The following is a 19,556-nucleotide window of genomic DNA, read 5'->3' on the forward strand; positions in this document are numbered from 1 at the left end:
GAAAAGGACTTTCCAAAACTACAGCAGCACTTTTCAAACATGAAAAAAAAAAAATAACTATTGTGTTGTCCAAAAAACACATTAGCAGCTGGCCTTGGGTCTTAAAGGACATGAGGATAGTTGGTTACTATGTAAGACAGGTGATTTAATTACAGAGTTTTGGGTAAAGAAAAGCCTTTTTCCACTTTCTAAATCTTCAAGGATGCCTTATCTCCTTGGTATCTCTAGGTTTAACAGGTATTTCTGACTGGCTTTTGGGGCGACAGTGAAGTTATTCTAAATAATCCACATCAAGTCAAGCATTTCTTTCCACAACCTATTAGGAAATATGGAATTGAATACCGAGCTTTCCATTATTCTTAAGCGATTTCGGACTGACTTTCTTCTCACCACTTGAAAACTGTCCTGGAATTGTTCACTATCTTTATATAAATAATTTAGTAGAGAAATAAAACAATCATATGCAAAAGAACGTTACGCTTTGCTTACATGTGAATTTTCCTCAAAATAATTTCTGAACAATTATGAAGTGGGGGCTGTGTTTTCATTTCTAGCTCATTGCCAAAACGCGTGGAGATGGATCCTAAATCCTTGAAGGAGAGCTCGGAGCGCTCTGGCTCCTGTTTAAGTTGGCGGGCGATTGTTAAGAAGCTTTGGAAAAAATTACCAGTCGCCGCGAACGAAATGGAATGTGAGACATGCAATCTAACGGTAGTAGTAGAAGAGAAGTAGATGATCTCCCTCTCCTTTTCCGATCGCCACTTCTGTGTCCCTGGCTTTTCCTCTCCGTCCCTCCCACAGTTTCTTTCCGTATCCTCCCCCTCCCCTCCTCCTTTCCTCGCACGCTCCCTTTCCAGTGTCTCGCGCTCTCGGAGTCTCTGCTCCGAGTTCCTGGTTGGATAATTTGGGTTAATACTAGTGAGTGAGGTTTTTGCGGCTTCAAAGGGTATTTCAAGTTTCCGGAGCTCCTCCCCTCTGCACCGTGTGACAACAACAACTCGTCCAGCCGGCAGCCTGCACTTTTCAGCTCATTTTCTCTCTGTCATTCCCCTCTCAATCTTTGATCAATGTACTTGCCAGGGAGAGCCCAAGTCCTTCAAACCTCCTCCTTTTCACCTTCATCCTTAACTTTGTGCTAGACCGGGACCCACACAACAACAGCCGACCCTCCCCCCTTTCCCCCCCAAACCAGCCCTCGATCCCAGCCCCCGGAGAGGACTCGCATTTCGACTTGCGGGACACTTTTGTGCGTTTCTCTCCAGAGCGCCTCTCGTGCTCGCCCCTCCTGCGCTCTCTCTTTATTACCTTCACCTCCTTTTCTCCCCCTTCTCTCCCTTTCTCCTTCTCGTTCTCTCCTGGAGTTGTTGTTGTTGCCCCCCTCGCTCCTTCTCCCCCCTTTTTTCCCCTTCCCCTCCCGGGGGTGTGTGGCAACTTTTCCCCTCGCTTCTCCTCCGTCTGTTTCCCCTTATATGTGACCATGGCAGTGCCGGCGGCTTTGATCCCTCCGACCCAGCTGGTCCCCCCTCAACCCCCAATCTCCACGTCTGCTTCCTCCTCTGGCACCACCACCTCCACCTCCTCGGCGACTTCGTCTCCGGCTCCTTCCATCGGACCCCCGGCGTCCTCTGGGCCAACTCTGTTCCGCCCGGAGCCCATTGCTTCGGCGGCGGCGGCGGCCACAGTCACCTCCACCGGCGGCGGCGGCGGCGGCGGCATCAGCGCTGGCGGCGGCGTCGCCTCCAGCACCCCCATCAACGCGAACACCGGCAGCAGCAGCAGCAGCAGTAGCAGCAGCAGCAGCAGCAGCAGTAGTAGCAGCAGCAGCAGTAGCAGCAGCAGCTGCGGCCCCCTCCCCGGGAAACCCGTGTACTCAACCCCGTCCCCAGTGGAAAACACCCCCCAGAATAATGAGTGCAAAATGGTGGATCTGAGGGGGGCCAAAGTGGCTTCCTTCACGGTGGAGGGCTGCGAGCTGATCTGCCTGCCCCAGGCTTTCGACCTGTTCCTGAAGCACTTGGTGGGGGGCTTGCACACGGTCTACACCAAGCTGAAGCGGCTGGAGATCACGCCGGTGGTGTGCAATGTGGAACAGGTTCGCATCCTGAGGGGACTGGGCGCCATCCAGCCAGGAGTGAACCGCTGCAAACTCATCTCCAGGAAGGACTTCGAGACCCTCTATAATGACTGCACCAACGCAAGGTGAGTCGCAGGGGATAGCCCCCGCCACCCGGGCCCCTTCCCACCCGCCTGCTCGCCCTGCCCTCGCTCCCTTCCCGGCGCCGCTCGCTCTGCGCGCCCGCGAGCCGCGCGCCCCGGCGAGCGCGGCCCTCTCTTCTCGTGCTCGGGGTTCGCCAGCCGCGCCCGACCCCTGAGAAGCTGGCACCTCACCCTGCCCAGACCTCGCTCTTCGGCCCGGTCCGCCCCTTGCCCAGTGGGTCCCGGGGATGGGCTGCTGTGGGACGCGGGAAAAGCCGAGCCTCGGGGCGGAGGGGACGAGCCGGAGGAGGAAGGCGTCTTTCCTGGAGCCATAGCCCCCTGCCCCGGGCGCGCGGGCGCCTGGAGACCCCTCTCAGCGCTGCCGTCCGCGTTCGTGCGCTCCCTAGGACCTGGGTTCCACCGCCCGCTTCCCAGCACCGACAGGGCTGATCTGTGGCGCCGAGCGCCGTCCCAGGGGCGGGGGGAGGTCGTGACCTGCTCCGCAGGGCTCGGGGAGCGGGGAGACGCGCTCCGGGTGAGGGGCCCGCTGGGAAAGGCGAGGGAGCGGGCCAGCACCCGAGGAGGGCACTTTGAGGTCGGGAGGGAAATGACCCGCGAGGCTGAGAGACCGGGGCCATCCCGGGGGATGAGCTCCGGGGAGCTGAGCTCCGAAGCCCGGAGGGGAAGCCCGTCGAGGGGAGGGGTCTGTGTGTTCGCGCATGTGTGCGTGTGTCCGCGTGTGAGTGAGTGCGTGTGCAAAGGAAATAAAGGGGTGCGGTGGCCCCGGGGCAGATGCGAGGGCAACCAGCAGGTTTTCTTCGGTAGGGGGAGGTGACCGAGTGCCCAAGACTCAATGGAAGCTGAACTGGAGAGATTAGGAAGGAAAGCCACGAAGCGCGCTCTCTCTCTCTATCTCTCTCTCTGTCTCTTTCTCTCCAAAGTGTGTTTTCTTTCTTTCTTTCTCTTTTCTTAAAGGTTAGTAGCTTAAGCAGCGAGCAGGTGCACACTTTGCACTGGAATGCTCAGCGGGCCTGATACTCTGTTCCTTGGCTTCCCCAGCCCAGCGGAGCGCGCGCACGGAGGCGGCGGCGGGACCGGTCCCCAGCCAGACCAGTTTTATGCTAATGAACGCTCAGTGGGGGAGGATCTACCGAGAGGGGGCGGGAGTGGGGCAACTTGTCAGTTTCGGGTTAGAGATGATCATTCCACCCCCTTTCACAGCTCCGCTTTGTCCCCACGGTTCGCTGCAAGGAAGTGCAGAGGCAAAAGTTCAGAGTGGGATTCCGGGAGAAAGAGAATAGGGAAAGTTGAAGACCTGAAGCGGGCACGTGGGAACTGCGCGCAAAATTTGCGCGGAAACTTCGGTACCCTCCAAATAAGTTTGAAGATTGAGAGAAGGAGGGGAGTTGATGTGTGCCCCCGCAGAGACAGGGAAACTTAGGTGGAAAGGAAGTGTAATAAGGAGACCAGAAGGAAATTGTGTTGAAAAAGCGCTAGCTATTTTTTCCATGGAGAAAGACTTCTCGCTTAGTGCCCGAGAAGGCTGAGAAAAGAAAAAGATTCGAATTCCAGTCCAGCAAATGTCCTATCCTGACCTAGCCAGAAATTCTTTTCCGTGTTTAGGTACTCTTCGTTCCATGGGACATGGGTGTGTTTGGGCTTTGAACCTTCGACTATTTGGGGGTAAATGCTGTGTGTGTGTGTGTGTGTGTGTGTGTGTGTGTGTGTGTGTGTATGCGCGCGCGCCCAAATGTATGCACAGGTGGCAGTAAAGATGGGGGGTAGTGGGGGTTGCGGAAGCAAGATCACTAAATGTCATTTACTCAGATAATTGGAGCTCTTGGTCGTGCAGAATATAAAATATTTGCCCCAAATCTATTTGAATCAGGTCAGAAAAATTGTTCTGGAGTTACGAAGAAAGCTAGGTGAAATTTGAAGCTAGTTCAGATACGATAGTTATAAAATTGTCTGCCTATCCAGTAAATTGGTGAATCGCTACTGTTTTTTTTCTCCTTAGTAATCAAACATCTACTCTCCTCGGAATCCTCTTTATGTGTTTCTTACAACACACTAGATACTAGATAATTAAAGTCCATTTCACATACACATACGTAAACACACAAAATTGCTGGAGAAAACTTCCTTCAGTGACTGTATTATAATAAGTGTTATAATCAGTGTTAAACTTGATTTATTCCCTGAATTTTTGCCTAGATTTTAAGTCCTCACCATGTGGTTGGAGAATATTCTTAAAGTTATTAACTAAATTTTTTTTCAAGTTTTTTTTTCCTCCTGAGGTTAACAACAGATCTGGAGTTTAAACTTGCAGAGCCAAGATAAGTCAAATACAGTGGAACTGTTTATCTCTTCACAAATATCTCATCACTACTGTAATTATGTTTCAATCACCTGGCCTTAATAATTTGCAATTACATGTGTTGCTCTAAAACCCTATTTCAAGTTATTTTTAAGTTAAAGGCAGTAAGTTTGTTTATTTAGTATTGAATTTGATCATATGTCAACTAAAAAAAGCTTACTCTAACTGAAATACATGCAATATTGTAGTAATTAACTTGAGAAGGTGTTTAGTTGCAAATACTTACCTTGATTTTCCTAACTCTGCCACTGATTGAAGAAATCGAGAACTTGTAATGGAACTCTCTTTCACCAAATATACTGTTTACCTTATATTATTATTTTTAATGATTATAATAAGCATTATTGTCTTATTTCTTACCTTTGAAAGCTTTGAAATGTTTTGCATCTTGCATTTATAAAATTTTGATTACTTTTTCATTCAAGTCCAGTTTATATCTTTGCTATGAAGAACCTTATTTATTCACCTAGATGTATTGATTTATTTCACTTTGGTTTCTTTTTCCTCTAGCTACTTGACAGGCTAAGGGAGTAATTTATGTAGAGTATAAGAGAAGCTGAGCAAGAAGGGAAACTATATAAAAGTACTATATATACACCCATATATGTGTGTATATAATTTATACATGTACATGTTATAATTTATATAAAATGAGAAACATCAAATCTTAGCACTCTCAGCTTTTTACAGAATCTATATCTCTCTCTCTTAATAGCATGGAATAATAATACCAGGGATTTTGAGGAACCAAAATGATGTTACAGAAAAGTAAGGTTCATAAACTTGCTCAAAGTTTCTCAGTAAGTTAGTAGCAAACCTTAGAGTGGATTTAATTTGCTTGGGGCTATTGCATTAGTATGCTATCTAGGAAAACTAGAATAAATGTTGAAGCCATCTGTCATTACCACAAGGAGATGAAAAAGAGACTATCACCTGCTAGACAGTAAAGCTAAAAAATAAAGGTCTCAAAACATGAAAGAAACCTAAGGAAATATATTTAAAAGTTGTCAAAGGGCAAAGTCTGTCCTTGATCAGCTTCCTCCAATTATTATTTTAAAACTAAACATTAGTTGCATGAACTTGGCTGTTGCAACAGAGGTCAGTTAATTAACTGCTTACCATTAAATAACAACAACAAAAAAAGAAAAGTAATTATGTACACGGTCAAATCTCTGTTTGTATGAGTCAGTTCCCTTTTTGTAGATTTGGGTTAGGATTCAATTTTCCATGAATCCAGGTTTTAAAAAAGCGACCCTGTTTTATTATGTTATCTAAAATATTCATTTCTTTTATGATTGAAGATAATTTTGTCTCAGGATCTTTCAAACAAGATTGTGATGTAGGTTCTAAGTAACCCTAGATTTGAGGAGTATTTAACTTAAGTAGATTCCAGTTATTCTTATATATTTTATAGGTGCATATATATATTCACAAACAGAATTCTTTTGTCTTAAAATACCATCCATGGACAAAATATTGAAAGAATTTTATGTTTCCATAGTAATATATGAATGAAATTATAGTGTAAGAAGTACAAAATATTTTCCAATTCTTGACTCTATTTTTTTTTTTTTTTTTTTTGGTTAGGAGTTTTAATAAAGATGGCAAACCGAACCAGTCTATATTTATTTAACATTTGCCCTGTTGCCTGCTTTTCAGTGACACAGACTTATGCATTGATATAGAAAGTTTAACACAAATATAGATTCACTTCTAACAGATAATTACAATACTTGGCACAGAGAAATTAAAAGAATTGCTTCAAATGAAGAGATTCTGCTTTTGAAGTTTTTGTATTGCAGTAGATTAGTGCTTCCAATAACGCCTAATGTCTCATTTTATATCATTTCAAAAGAATAGGGCATAATTAGAAGACTAAAGCTTAAATATGAAAGTTTGCTTGATCCCACAACTTATTTCTGTATGCTTTAAAAGTGTTAGCAAATTACACTTTAATAACTAGTATATGAATAAAATATAAGAATATTCTAACCTAGAATTTACCTTGTTAAATCAAATTATACTGCAGGATATAAGTTGTTGAGTTATTTGGATAATCTCTTTCAAACCTGTTGTTTTTCTGGGAGTTAGTCTCTCATAACATCGTAGTTATTTTTGTTAAAAGTGAACCTGGTTATGATGATACTTTACTTTCTGAACTCCACATTTAATGCTCTGATGTAAGAAATTTGATTTGCACATATAATATTTTGTTTTGTGAAGCTTCAAACATTATATAAAATAAACTACACGACAGGGTTTTTTCCTCCAGAAAAATTCTGGTATTCACATTTGACACATGATTTTAAAATCTTCATTTTTTAAGTCCAAATCTGCTTTTTTTTTTGGATTATTCTACTAAATTTCACTCAAATTTCATGTCAATTACTTGGACAAATATTAGCCACCCTCTTTTTGCCTCACTACATCCCCCAACTCCCTGAGATGTGACACCCTATATTGACTAAAGTCTTGGCAGGATTTGAGCATAAATCACTCTTGTCTTTGGCGATTTACTACGTGTGCTTCAATAGCATACGAAAACATAATATGCTTTATTGTTTCTCATTTGATGTTTTGTTTTTAGAATATAAGTAGCAGTTGTAAATTAGCTTAATGTGCAACCAAATAGTTGTTATTTTAAGAACAATTTGTGTTTTAACTATCAATTAGTATTATTTTATCTTTCCAAGTTATTTTACTAAATTGCTTCATACAATTGCTTTTGTCAGTCAAGTAACATAGTCATTTAGATTGCATTGTATTAGCAACATAGAAAACAACTATTGCAAAATATAATAGGAAATTAAACTCTCACAGGTTGTAAACTGTCTCCCTTTGAATCCTTGTCTGAAGAAATTAGTTTGAACTATGCCTTCTAAATAGGTACAGGTGAGTCATCTAGATTTCATTAAACATTTTTATTTTAAGGGTTTTGTTACTTGGTTCTTTTAAAAAGTTAAACTTTGTTTGAAATTATCTTTCAAGTATTTCCTTTTCAGCTTGTTCACCAAAAACAACAACAACAAAAAGTCACATCACGTTATGTATCTTTAGAATAACAGGAAATGTAAAAATTGATATTATTGGCTTGGGTATTTAAAAATGTAATTAAGATAAAGTTTTATCATTTTATGTTTGAATTGTTATAAAAATAGAATGACCTTAGCATATGTCAGCATGTGCTATTTTCTTACTGAGGTAATGCATTGTGATTGGCCAGTTTGAGAGATGTATATGTGCGTGCGTGCGTGTGTGTGTGTGTGTGTGTGTACACACATGTGTCTAAATACTACATATTACATGTAGTATATTAATAGATGTATATAGTATATGTAGTTTGAATATTCTAGCTAAAAATACAATTATATTTTCAGGCTTTGGGACTGCATTAAGGAGACCCCTCTCTATTATGTTTGTTATGTTCTATAATTAAATTTTTAATGAAGAAAACTATGAATTAAAAGCCCACCTAATGGAGCTCAGATAAGTGTAATAGCAAAGGCTCTGATCTGCACAGATAATGTACATCTCAGGCATAGCGAGGCTATGTGCAAACATTTTGTTCAAATTTCTTGTTTCCGTCTTTTCAATTTGCCAAAAATATTTCTAGTAAAAAGTAATTTTTGCTATTGTGGCTGTCTCATAACTAACTTTTATTTGCTGATATTTGCTTTTTAGCAAATGTCACATACAGGAATGACTTCATTAGCATAGTATGTTAGTTTACCAAATTATTGCTTTGGAAAACAAGAATACCAAGGATAAGATATTTATATTTGGCTCACTAATTAGTTATTATTAGATTAACTGATGGATTACTTTATTTGTTATATCTATTTTTTTTAGGGCGGTTTCTGAGAATTTGTTAAGAGTGTATCCAGTGTTGCTAGTTTTAGGCAGCTAATAATTATCTTTATATACAAATGTACAAATGACAATGAAAAGAATTTTCAATCCACTATAAATTAGTTATTAGACAATCAATAAAAAGGTCATTATTTTTCAAATTAATGATACAATTAAAATTAGTTTAATGAATAGCAGATAAATGTCCAATTTAAAAATATATGTCACATCATGTATAATGACCCAAATCACCACTTGACCCAAAGTCAAGGACCTTGGACCAAATGCATTTAAAATGTATTGGTTTATTTGGACATAGATTTCCTTTATAAGAGAAAAGCATTCAAATTCACCCATTAAAAAAAATCATCTTTCATTCTTTCTAAATTGAACACTACATTTGCCAATGACTGCATTGTTTAAAAGGTGTGGTCCTTTTGCTTTCTGATCCAAATTGGCTTGGAATCGATCCAGGATTTCAAGCTGGGATTCTTCTGCACATTTAAATGTATGTGACTTGATTGGAAGTTGTCAAAGACAACTCATTAAACTGGAAATCTCACTATGTGATTGTTTAATTGGTCTTTTTTTGTTGTTATAAGTATATTGAAGTGTCGTAAACTACAAGCACAGCAACACACTGAATAGCCAGTTACTTATTTAAAAAGTTTTAGAGAATGGTGATTGATACTGAGAGAGACACACACACAGAGAGAGAGAGAGAGAGAGACAGAGAGAGAGGCAGAGAGAGACAGAGAGAGAGAGAGTACTTAACTGAAGCATCTATAACAATGTATTATATAGGTTGAATACAATACCTGGAATGCATTACATTTTTCTAGCAGGAAGTCAAAGTGAAATAAGCCAGGCACAGAAAGACAAATACTGCATGATATCACTTACATGTGGAATTTTAAAAAGTTGAACTCATAGATCCAGAGAGTAGAATAGTGGTTACCAGGGGCTGGAGAGCTGTTGGTCTAAGGTTACAAAATTTCAGTTAGATAGGGAGAAAAATTTGTACAACGTGGTGATTATATTTTCTATGATTTGAAAAATATAAATAAATCTACTTTGATTTGTCTGTAAGTAGATCTTTAAGAATCCTGGAGTGGATTTTGAAAATAGCCTATATCTTTGACAAAAAAAAAATATGGATATACTTTTAAAGCATGATTTTCATGAAGCAAATACTGCAATAAGCCACATAGTATATTGGTTGATGTTGATTGGTAACATTGAATAATTGAGAAATGTTTTTGTTTCCTTAGCATATATGAATGGTATATGAGTGGTATATGAGTGGTAAACATGAAGTATTAAAAAGTCACAGTGTTAAATGATCTTTGAATTTGTATGGTATCGAATGTTTCTAAATAATTAGATTGCCTTTCCAGTTACAACAAGAAAAAAATAACCTTATTTTTCTTCAAGGGCAAACAAAATATATCTTAAGAAAGAAAGTGTGCTAGTTGAAAGGGAGATATTTTATGGAAGCATATAGAAGCATTTGCAGTAAATACTTACTAATTCCATTTAAGGGACACTGGTCATTTCTTAAGTAAAGGAAATGAAAATAAATCTCTAGAATATATTAACTAAGAAATACTGTATTACATTCACTTATCAGGCAGATGGACTATTTTGTTAAAATCTGAAACTGTATCCTGATATTTTATTAATAGCAACAGTAAATGGGCTGTTATATTCATAGTGTTATATTTTAAAAACATATTGTTTATATATGAACAAAGTAAATCACTTAAGTTATACCAAATCTTTGAACCCATCATAGTTCTGCTAAAATATACTGATGCATTCAACAGTATTACTTTCCATTTTATGTTTCAAATTTAGGATTTTTATTTAACTTGATTCTTCAAAATGATATTATCTTCTTGAGTTAGGCACTTACAGTTATTTAACTATTAACTTACAGTTAAATAGTGCCTTTTGATTTTAAAAGAGTAAACTGGAACACTTTCATTTTTCATATTACCTGTCACACATTTTATATGAGGATGGATGTTCTTGTGTGTGCAACAAGTGTAAAATTTTTATCAGTAATTTTGAGAACCCTGTGGTGGATTTTTTTATATGTATTAGCATTAGCTCATTTGTACTCTATAATTATGCTTTAAATAATTGTCATGCATTTGGTAGAAAAGCCTTTACATACATGTATATATGTTGTGTAGGAATACATTCACACAGACACATGCAAACATACATACACACCTGTAGGATATAAGGCCACAGGACAAATAACTTAGGAAATTACAGTTGGCTTTAATTTTACCTTTTTGTAATTCATAAAAACATGAAACAATACATGAAAAAACAGTTCCTATTTTACTGAATTACAACAGAAAAAATAGAATTAATTTTAGAGTTAAAGAAGTAGTTTATACTTAAATATTTTAAATATTTAATATTTAAGGCTATATGGTTATTAGGGCAGTGATTAAAAACATAGCTTAATTTTCCTAAACCTTTTTTATGATAATGTACTTTAAATTATCTGTTTAAAAATATATGTATAATAATTATTTTAGTTGTATAAATTAGATATTAAATGATTGAGTATTAGAATCTGTACATTATTAAATGACACTAAATGTGCTTGATGCCCTTGGTCTATTTCTTTTATTGGTTTATTTCATTGCTTCTTGCACTTAGAGCAAGCATATCCTTTAGAATCAGTGAATAAATGATAGGAAAACAATTTCATAACATAAAGGAAAAGAGACTCTTCTAAAAGCTTTGCCATCAATGAAATGAGTTAGGAATGAGGTCAGTGGGTTAATCTGCAGGTCTACATAAGGAGATGTGTATTACCACTTCTTGCAGTGGACTATAATTGTCTTTGAAAACACCTAGTAAAGATCCAGTTAAATTGAAATAAGTTACTTTCTCAATAATTCCATGGCATATGTCAAGTCATTACGTCATCGGTAAGAGTGCAAGCATGCATACATTTTTTGCAATGTAGAAAGATGCTTATAAAACAGTGATGACTTAAAAGTTTCTGCTTCATCTAAAGCTTATGGAATTAAAAAAACTTTGTAAAAATATAAAACCTTGTACACAGTATTTGGTAAAAAGTTCATCTTTGCATTTAGATATTTACATAAATACAAATATTTCACATTACTTTTTGCATCTTCTGGTAGGAAAAAGTATAAGTAAGTAAAATAGTTTCAAAATATTTTATGATTTTCATTTCTGACACCTTTATTCTTACCCTCTAAGAATGCTCTGATAAGTTTATACTGTAATCAAAGATGAATATATGTCTGCAGTTCACTGATTGTTTTCTTACACACTGTTGACAGTATGGTACATGCAGATTTGAACTTGTAGCCAGGAACAGTGCTTCCATGCTTCAAATTGCCAAAAGATCCCCAGGGACAGAAAGTTGACCTGCTTTTATGAAACTATAGAATTACATTTATACAAGTTACCCCATGGGAAAGGAATGAACTGATCTCAATTCAAACCTTAATATTGGAGCCTTCTGGGTCAAATTTGATTTTTCTTTCTGTTAACACCTGTTTGGCTACCATATTTAGTACCTTGATATTCTTAGGAAATCAAAAAAATATTATTCATCAGTGATACTTCACAGTTCAGCCAAAGTGCCATCAAAATTTTGCAGCTATTTAAGTTTTCTCATGCTATTAAAATGTTACTTTTTAAAGCAAAATTCTTCCTTTTATGTATACATTCTAGATTTAAGGAGTTTAAACAGAAATTTAATTAGATATATAAACAATTATTTTGTACTTTTTAATCAATTTCTTTTTACTAATGAGTCAGTCCAAGTAGGAGAAGAAACTTTTTCAGGACATTTTCCTAGTTATAACATTTCCAAATAAGGATTTTTCTAGGAATATATTTAATTTTTCTTACAGTAACATTTTAAATGGTTATGTACCTAATTTTCCTTTTAGTTGGACCATCTGACAGGGTTTCCAGAATGCTGCTTTTGCTACTACTAATAATAAATGAAGGTGGTCACTGATGAACTGGATGCATAAAAGATATTTTTATTTTAGCTGGATTCACTTTACTTATGTGAAATGGGCCTAAGTTGGACAACTGAAGTTAAGTTTGTTCCAAATAAAGAAGAATTTAGGTGTGTAGTAGTTTGCTTAATTTCTGGACTATGCTATGTCATATAAGTGCAAATGGATAACTAATATAAATGGGTAAGGTCATAGCATCTCTACTTCTTTGACAGTATTAAATGACTACCATTAGATTATAGAATCAAGACCTACTTCTCCATATAGATGACCTGTTCTCAATGTTATATACACAAAAAACATCTTATAGATGGTAAGGCAACACATGTATATGCTGTTACAATTATGATGTTTAAATAATTCCATCATTGGGTTTTGAAATTGAGGTGAGCAAATTCCTTTTCAAATTAAAAATTAAAAATAATTCCAAAGACTTTTTACTTTTTTCTCACTTGACATTGAATAAACCCTTTGGATAAGTGGTTATTGGGTATTTCCCAATCAGAACCAAACATAAAAGTCCCTAAAAATAATTATACTAAATCAATTCTTGGAATAGAGGAAACATATTAAAATTGCCGATGGAAGGTATACCACTTTCCTTACTATCATAAGTCATGATCATCTAGGAAAAACTCTTTGGAGTTTTAAACATGCATTGTTTATTCTTTTCTGTTGGCTGCTAAGTGTCAAGAAAACCCACAAACACTTATTTTCACTGTAAATTAACATTTTTTCTGCCTTGACCTTATATTTACCATTTCAATGAAGATGAAAAATCGTATCAGTTCTTTGGCTGTTTCCTAGTATCACTTGATGCCATATTTATAAAATACCAATATTTAATTATATACCTAATTTCATTTAAAAGTGTACCCCAAGTAGTTTCATGGTGATTTAACATGGCTATTGCACTCCACTCTCTCTGTGATGGAAGGAAGGAAAGTAGGTAGATCATAAGATCATTATGCTGGTCTTAGAAATAATCTATTTCAGAAAAGGCAGCCTAATCTGACTTTTGTAATGGTGATGATATGAAGTTTCTATGACCTTTTTTGTCTTTCAGAGGCACTTTCTAGCTCTCTTTCCAATAATGATTGATGTTACACACCACATGAACTGGAAATAAAGACACGTTAAAAACTTTTGCTATAAAATGCATGAGAGGAGAGGGGAAGTTTTATTTTGTAGCCAATCCTCTGAAAGTAGAGTAATCCTTATTACTGCACAGAATTGTACACAATACTCAAAATAGGAAGCTTTTAGACACCAAACTGAATTTCATCTTTTTGAATACTCTTATCATCCAAATTATCATCATAACCCACCTTTATTTTTTTTGAAACTCTAGTGAAATTGTGCATGAAATAGAAACATTTTACCATGAAATTTACCTATAAACATCTAGCCAAAAACAGACCAAAATCTGGATTTTTGAGCTATTGATATTTAGAACAGACCTCTTAAATTCAAATTTGTGAAATATAATACAATTGTATTTAATTACAGTATTTTATTCCAAGCTTAGGAAATAAAATTAAAATGGCATATTTGATCTGGAGTAAACTTTTTGCTCTTTTTTTTTTGGAGAGTGGGTTAAATAAGGGCCCATGACAGGAATGCTGTTTGTTTTTCACAAAAGTTGTTTGTGATTTCAGGTACCCTTGGGAAATCTCTTGATCAGTTTCACATCTGTTCCTGTCAAAGTGGGTGCTAAGATACCGGTCACCCAGCAACCATGTCCAAGAGGGAATTGGGCCGATAATAACTTCAAAAAGGAATGACAGATGCTAGATTAGGATGAAAGACAAAACGCATGAAAAATGAGCTTGTTAGAATCAAAAATTTGTTCAAGCACCTTTATGCAAATTAAATGAATATTGAATATTTGCATGCAGTAATTTCTACTTTTTCATTTGATTGAAAAGAAAAGAATAGTGCATTTAAACTCACAAATGTGACTTCTTTCTTTTGTACTAATTAACATACAAAGCAGAATCTCTTTTTAAAAAATCAGATTAGCCACCTGGGTTCTTAGAGCTCCACTAAGTATATTACAATGTTTTTCTTACGAAAATGGTACTTTTAAAGAGGACTTGGTTTATCTAATTTTTAAATAATAAACAGTGCCATGTGCATTAAGATTATTTTAGATGAATATAAATCCATTTCTTGAGAAAGCCTTTCCAAAGTAACCTTATCCTGTTGTCCTTGAAATTGGTTAATGTACATTAATAAAAGATCACTCAAGATGAGTTCACACCAAAAGCACAGGCTTCTCATTGACTGGTTAAATAACAATGCATTAAAGTAAAGCAGAGTGGTGTGCCCTAAAAGAAAGTAGGCAGAAAGATCTCTTCAAAATTTAAGATGCTCTTTGATACATTACCAGTTTTTCTATTGAACTGTTCAAATACTAATCAGAATTTAGAAGAGCCTGATAAAATGTAGTGATTGAGAGAGGTTTCTGAGTCTTGGTTTAGCAATGTCTAATGTGGTCACGTAGAGAAATTGATTTTCTTCAGAAATTAATTAATTTTTCATATCGCCCTAAGCTGCAGTTAAAAAGAGTGCATACTTGTCTGTTTTTTCCAGAAATATTGCCTAATCATATTAATACCATTGCCCCAAGGATGAAAAGATAATTGTACAAATGCATTTGGAAATATGTATCACTGAGTATTTATGATTAAATTATGCAAATGACCCAGCTCTCATCCTTTCCAGACCCAGATTGTCTAATTAGGATTGATATGCTGAATAGATGTTCCAGAATTTGAATACAAGCATGTCCAAGGAGCAGAAAATTGGAAATGACAAGGCTGAAATCCAAAGAAAAGTGTCTTTCGTTTCTATACTTTGTTAATGTGCTGTTAGCAGTTGAGGGTTTTTTCCCTCCCTTTGGCTATTTTGTGACTCATATGTCCTTATTACAAACAAGTATGCAAAACGAATTGAACTTTAGCCAATAGCATTTTATTTGTATTTGGTGCTTATTTAAAAATAATCTCTTGGTCATTCAAAGGGAACATCACTATTCCTTTGCTCCAAACAATGTAAACTTACCCTTAATTGGGTGGCTTTTTAAAAAAACTTCCTCTGAATTAGGATCATAGCTTTATTTCAAAGCTAGTTCTCTAAACTTAATGGTATACCAGGACAGTATTTTCTAAGGATATGTTTCTTGAATCTATAGTTCATTTGTTCATTCATTCACTTAAATGCTTGTCTTCTTGTAGTTGGAGAACACTGTTTAAGCAACAGTTCTGATTAGAAAAAAAAAAAAAAAAAAGCAGCACTTTAAATGTAACAATGTTTGAATTTGAGATCCTCAGCAGGCTTTCTCCCTCATTGATTACACTCATTCATCTCAGATGGAGGGGTGGTCGCGAAGAGCAAGGAAGGGACTGAACTGTCAGGACTCCAGCCTTTGTTAAGCAGCGGGTAGTCACTGCCTCTGAACTCGGCTGGCTCCTGCTTCCCATCTGCAGGATGATGGATTGCTATGTTTAATACATTTCAGCTTTTGTCTGTCATAGTGTGGACAGACAGTACTATCAGTGATTTCAACAGTGATTAGAAAACCGTTTCAAACCACTCCTATTGGCCAGACAGCTTCCAGGAATGTTTGATGAAACATACTCATTGGTACTCTCGCCATGTAAATGTGTAGTTTAACTAGGCAGAGATTGTACACTCACTGTTTAAATGGCTGCAGTAGCCCACTGAGAATGACTAGACTACATATCAATTTTTAAACAAAATGCACAAGACAATTTTAACAATCTTTGGGGTCTCAAACTAAAAATTCATCCCAAGTAGTCCCAAGTTTCAGATGAATTTGTATTCTTTATATAGTAACAACATGTGCTTGATGGCAGGACTGTATTCCATAGACTATGATTTCAGTTGTTGCTATACTCATCAGTAGTGAGCTATCTAGCGATATTGGGGTGGTGGTTAGAATGTGAGGACTACGTGAAAGCAGTAAGACATGACTTGGCATGTGCTATGCTGGGAATTGCTGAGCTCTGGGGGCTTTGTGGTTCACAAGTCCAAAGGGTGAATGATTTCAACAACAAGAAGGCCACTATATACCAGCTCAGTACTCTCCCTGGAGTGTCTTATTCTATTTATAAAACTGCTGCTAAGAAAATACAATTAACTAAAGGAAAAGAAACTATTCTTTTAAGCCATTAAGAATATAGGCAAAGTTTTATTTCAAGAATGGGACATAATAAATAAATCAAAATGGCCAATAACATCATTATTTACTAGTTATAATGTAATATACTAATTGTCATGTAAATTATAATGTAAACTATAAAATGTATTTAAACATGAAGTTTTAACTGTAGCAGTAAATAGGTAATTATTAAAATAGTAATCCAACCAAAGTTTTGAAACAAAAACCTAAATCAGGAGAAGCTACTTGCCTTTGATTAGTTTCTATTAAGAAGAAGGTTAAAGAAAAAGTTTATGTGGTCAACAGCAAATGTCTGATGAGAATAATAACTTCAGATCTTAGATTATATTTCCTCTTACTGATGTTCTGACACTGAAAAATGTTCACCTGTAATCCTTTCAGTAAAGATTTCTGGTCTTGAATATGTGATTGTAAGCATACTCATGGATGTACATATCACAGCACAAATGTGCACATACACACGTTGCATTTCTTTTGAACCAGTACAATAGCTAAAGCTTTTGTCATTTGACATTGCTTATTTGGTAATAAGGATAGGTTGTATTGTACCTCCTGAAAGAGTTATAAAAATATTCACATATTTTACAAATTGTCTTGTTCATTGTTGCATTTTAAAGTTATTGAAATAGCGCTCAGCTTAAAAGTTGCGCATTCATTCAGCATATTCCAAAGCATTCATTTGTCAGAGTAACTCAAAGACAGTGGCCATATGTACTTTTGTATAGAAATTATATAACTGGGCTTAAGTAAATCTGAATTTTTAAATCCAAACTTTTCACAATTTATATAGCACATATATAGTGAATTAATGTATTACTCCTCAACATTTTTGTACTGAATAATCATGTGTGGTTTTTAAACTGTTAATAGTAGAATATTAAGTAGTCTCTTATTGACTTTATTGTTGTGCATCAGGGGTGGGCAGGGAAGTGGCAAAGTGTTCATTCTTTTAGAGACGGATACGGTATAGAAGGAAGCTATTAGCAGGTCACATCTCTCAAAATAACTGTTGGGAGGGAGGAATCTTCTATCAAGTCAAAGGGAAATGCGTAGCTTAGACTACTGGAGTTAAGGTTCCTGGCCTTGCACTCCTAGTGGAAGGTTGCATGGAAGAGCCCGAAGGTGTTGAGCAGAACTCTGTTTTAAAGTAGAGTTATCTCATGAAATGAACATAAATTACTCTGTTACATTCCTTCTCTAACTATTTGTTAACAAATTTTAAGGAGATAGCTAGTGATCAGTAGGGACTTAGGGTATCTTGGCTGGGAGATAAACTTTAACAAGAGGAAGGAACATTTGTACCAAATGTACTGATGTATACCTATGAGAGCTATAGATCCTTCCCCAACATATTATAGGAAATATAAGTGCTTGGCAAATTCAAATGTATAATTTGTCTACAGATGGACCTGTTTGGGCTGTTCAACTGGATCTTGTGCAACATTAGGAGTGTAAGCGTATGTATACATTTGTGTGTACATATGTCTGGATGTACACTGTAGGTTGCCAACTCTTGTTATACACATTGTTAGTCTTATGTTTAGTTAGGCACCATAATTACAAAGTAATACAAGTCATTTGTCTTACTGCAGTTAAATAAAGAAAAAATATCTGCTAGAAACTAAATGAATGAATTTCTCATGAAGCTAAATGAATGAGTTTGATACCTGGAAATGTTTCAGAGTGGAAGAATATTAGAAACTTCTCTGATCTGCTTTCTCCGTCTCTAGTACAGTGGCTTCCGCATGTGTGCACAGCAGCTCTGGTCTTAGTGTCTAGCTATTAGTATTTGGTAGATCCATAGATGGGGGAGAAATAAGAAGTCAGGCCAGCAGGTTCAACTTCTATTTCTCAGTAGCTTCCTATAATGATTCCACCTCTAATGAGGTGAGTTACTACTGCATGAAAAAGGAGAAAAAAGGGTTTTGGCCATCTTAGCTAATAAATCACATTGACTGCCTGGCTGATCAGATCAATTGTGCATAAATCAGTGCTTTACAGAGTCTTTTTTTTTTTTTTTTTTTTTTTTTTGAGAGGAGTCTCTCGCTGTGTCGCCCGAGTTGGAGTGCAGTGGCGCAATCTTGGCTCACGGCAAGCTCCACCTCCCGGGTTCAGGCCATTCTCCCGCCTCAGCCTCCCAAGTAGCTGGTACTAAAGGCGCCCGCCACCGCACCCGGCTAATTTTTTGTATTTTTAGTAGAGACGGGGTTTCACCGTGTTAGCCAGGATGGTCTCGATCTCCTGACTTCCTGATCCACCCGTCTCGGCCTCCCAAAGTGCTGGGATTACAGGCGTGAGCTACTGCGCTCGGCCTAAAGAGTCTTAAAATAAGATTCTACCAAGACCAATCGATCCACAGGCTTGTGTAAGGGCAGGTCTCTTGCCCATAGCAAACTATACAGGAGTTCACAGTATTGAGATTGTTATATGCTGTCAAATGTTGAAATGAATGTTTCGGATCTGACGGTGTGTAAAATAGTTGTGACTGTCAATTGAAATATTTTCATCTCCTCCAGTTCACACTTGTTACTTAAGGTAGCAAGAAAATTTAATTATCAATACATATACAAAAACTCAGTTTTTAAAGCATTAGCAACAAGTATAATTTTTAGGAAATGTTTCCCACAAAAATATCATTATGTTATTTCAAAAGAAATTGTCATTAATATCCAAGGGAAGTATTTTATTATCACAATACCTCTAGATTTTAGATTAACTAATGTATAGACACCGTAGAGTCATAAGAAGAGTCAGGAAACTTGATTTTAGGTTCCAAGTATGTGAATTGCCTGGGTGAGAGATGTTGGATTAGTCAAGCTGAAACTCCAGATTCTCAAATATAAAGTGCGCATAATGCTGATAAGTTTTCTCCTGATTTCAAAAGGTTGTGAAGGTAGGA

At 37.0% G+C, this 19,556-nt stretch overlaps 1 protein-coding gene across 1 annotated transcript in view; it reads left to right on the forward strand.

The window, feature by feature from the left end:
• The first annotated feature begins 1,091 nt into the window (after positions 1–1,091).
• The window catches only part of DACH1 (dachshund family transcription factor 1), a 464,060-nt gene continuing 445,595 nt past the window's right edge, over positions 1,092–19,556 (forward strand). Inside the window, exon 1 of the mRNA XM_011972024.1 lies at positions 1,092–2,199. Coding sequence (XP_011827414.1) covers positions 1,478–2,199 — 722 coding nt within the window. The 5' untranslated portion in view covers positions 1,092–1,477. The remainder of the gene's footprint in view (positions 2,200–19,556) is intronic.

This window comes from Mandrillus leucophaeus, unplaced genomic scaffold (assembly GCF_000951045.1).
Source record: "Mandrillus leucophaeus isolate KB7577 unplaced genomic scaffold, Mleu.le_1.0 Scaffold126, whole genome shotgun sequence".
Classification (NCBI taxonomy): domain Eukaryota; kingdom Metazoa; phylum Chordata; class Mammalia; order Primates; family Cercopithecidae; genus Mandrillus; species Mandrillus leucophaeus.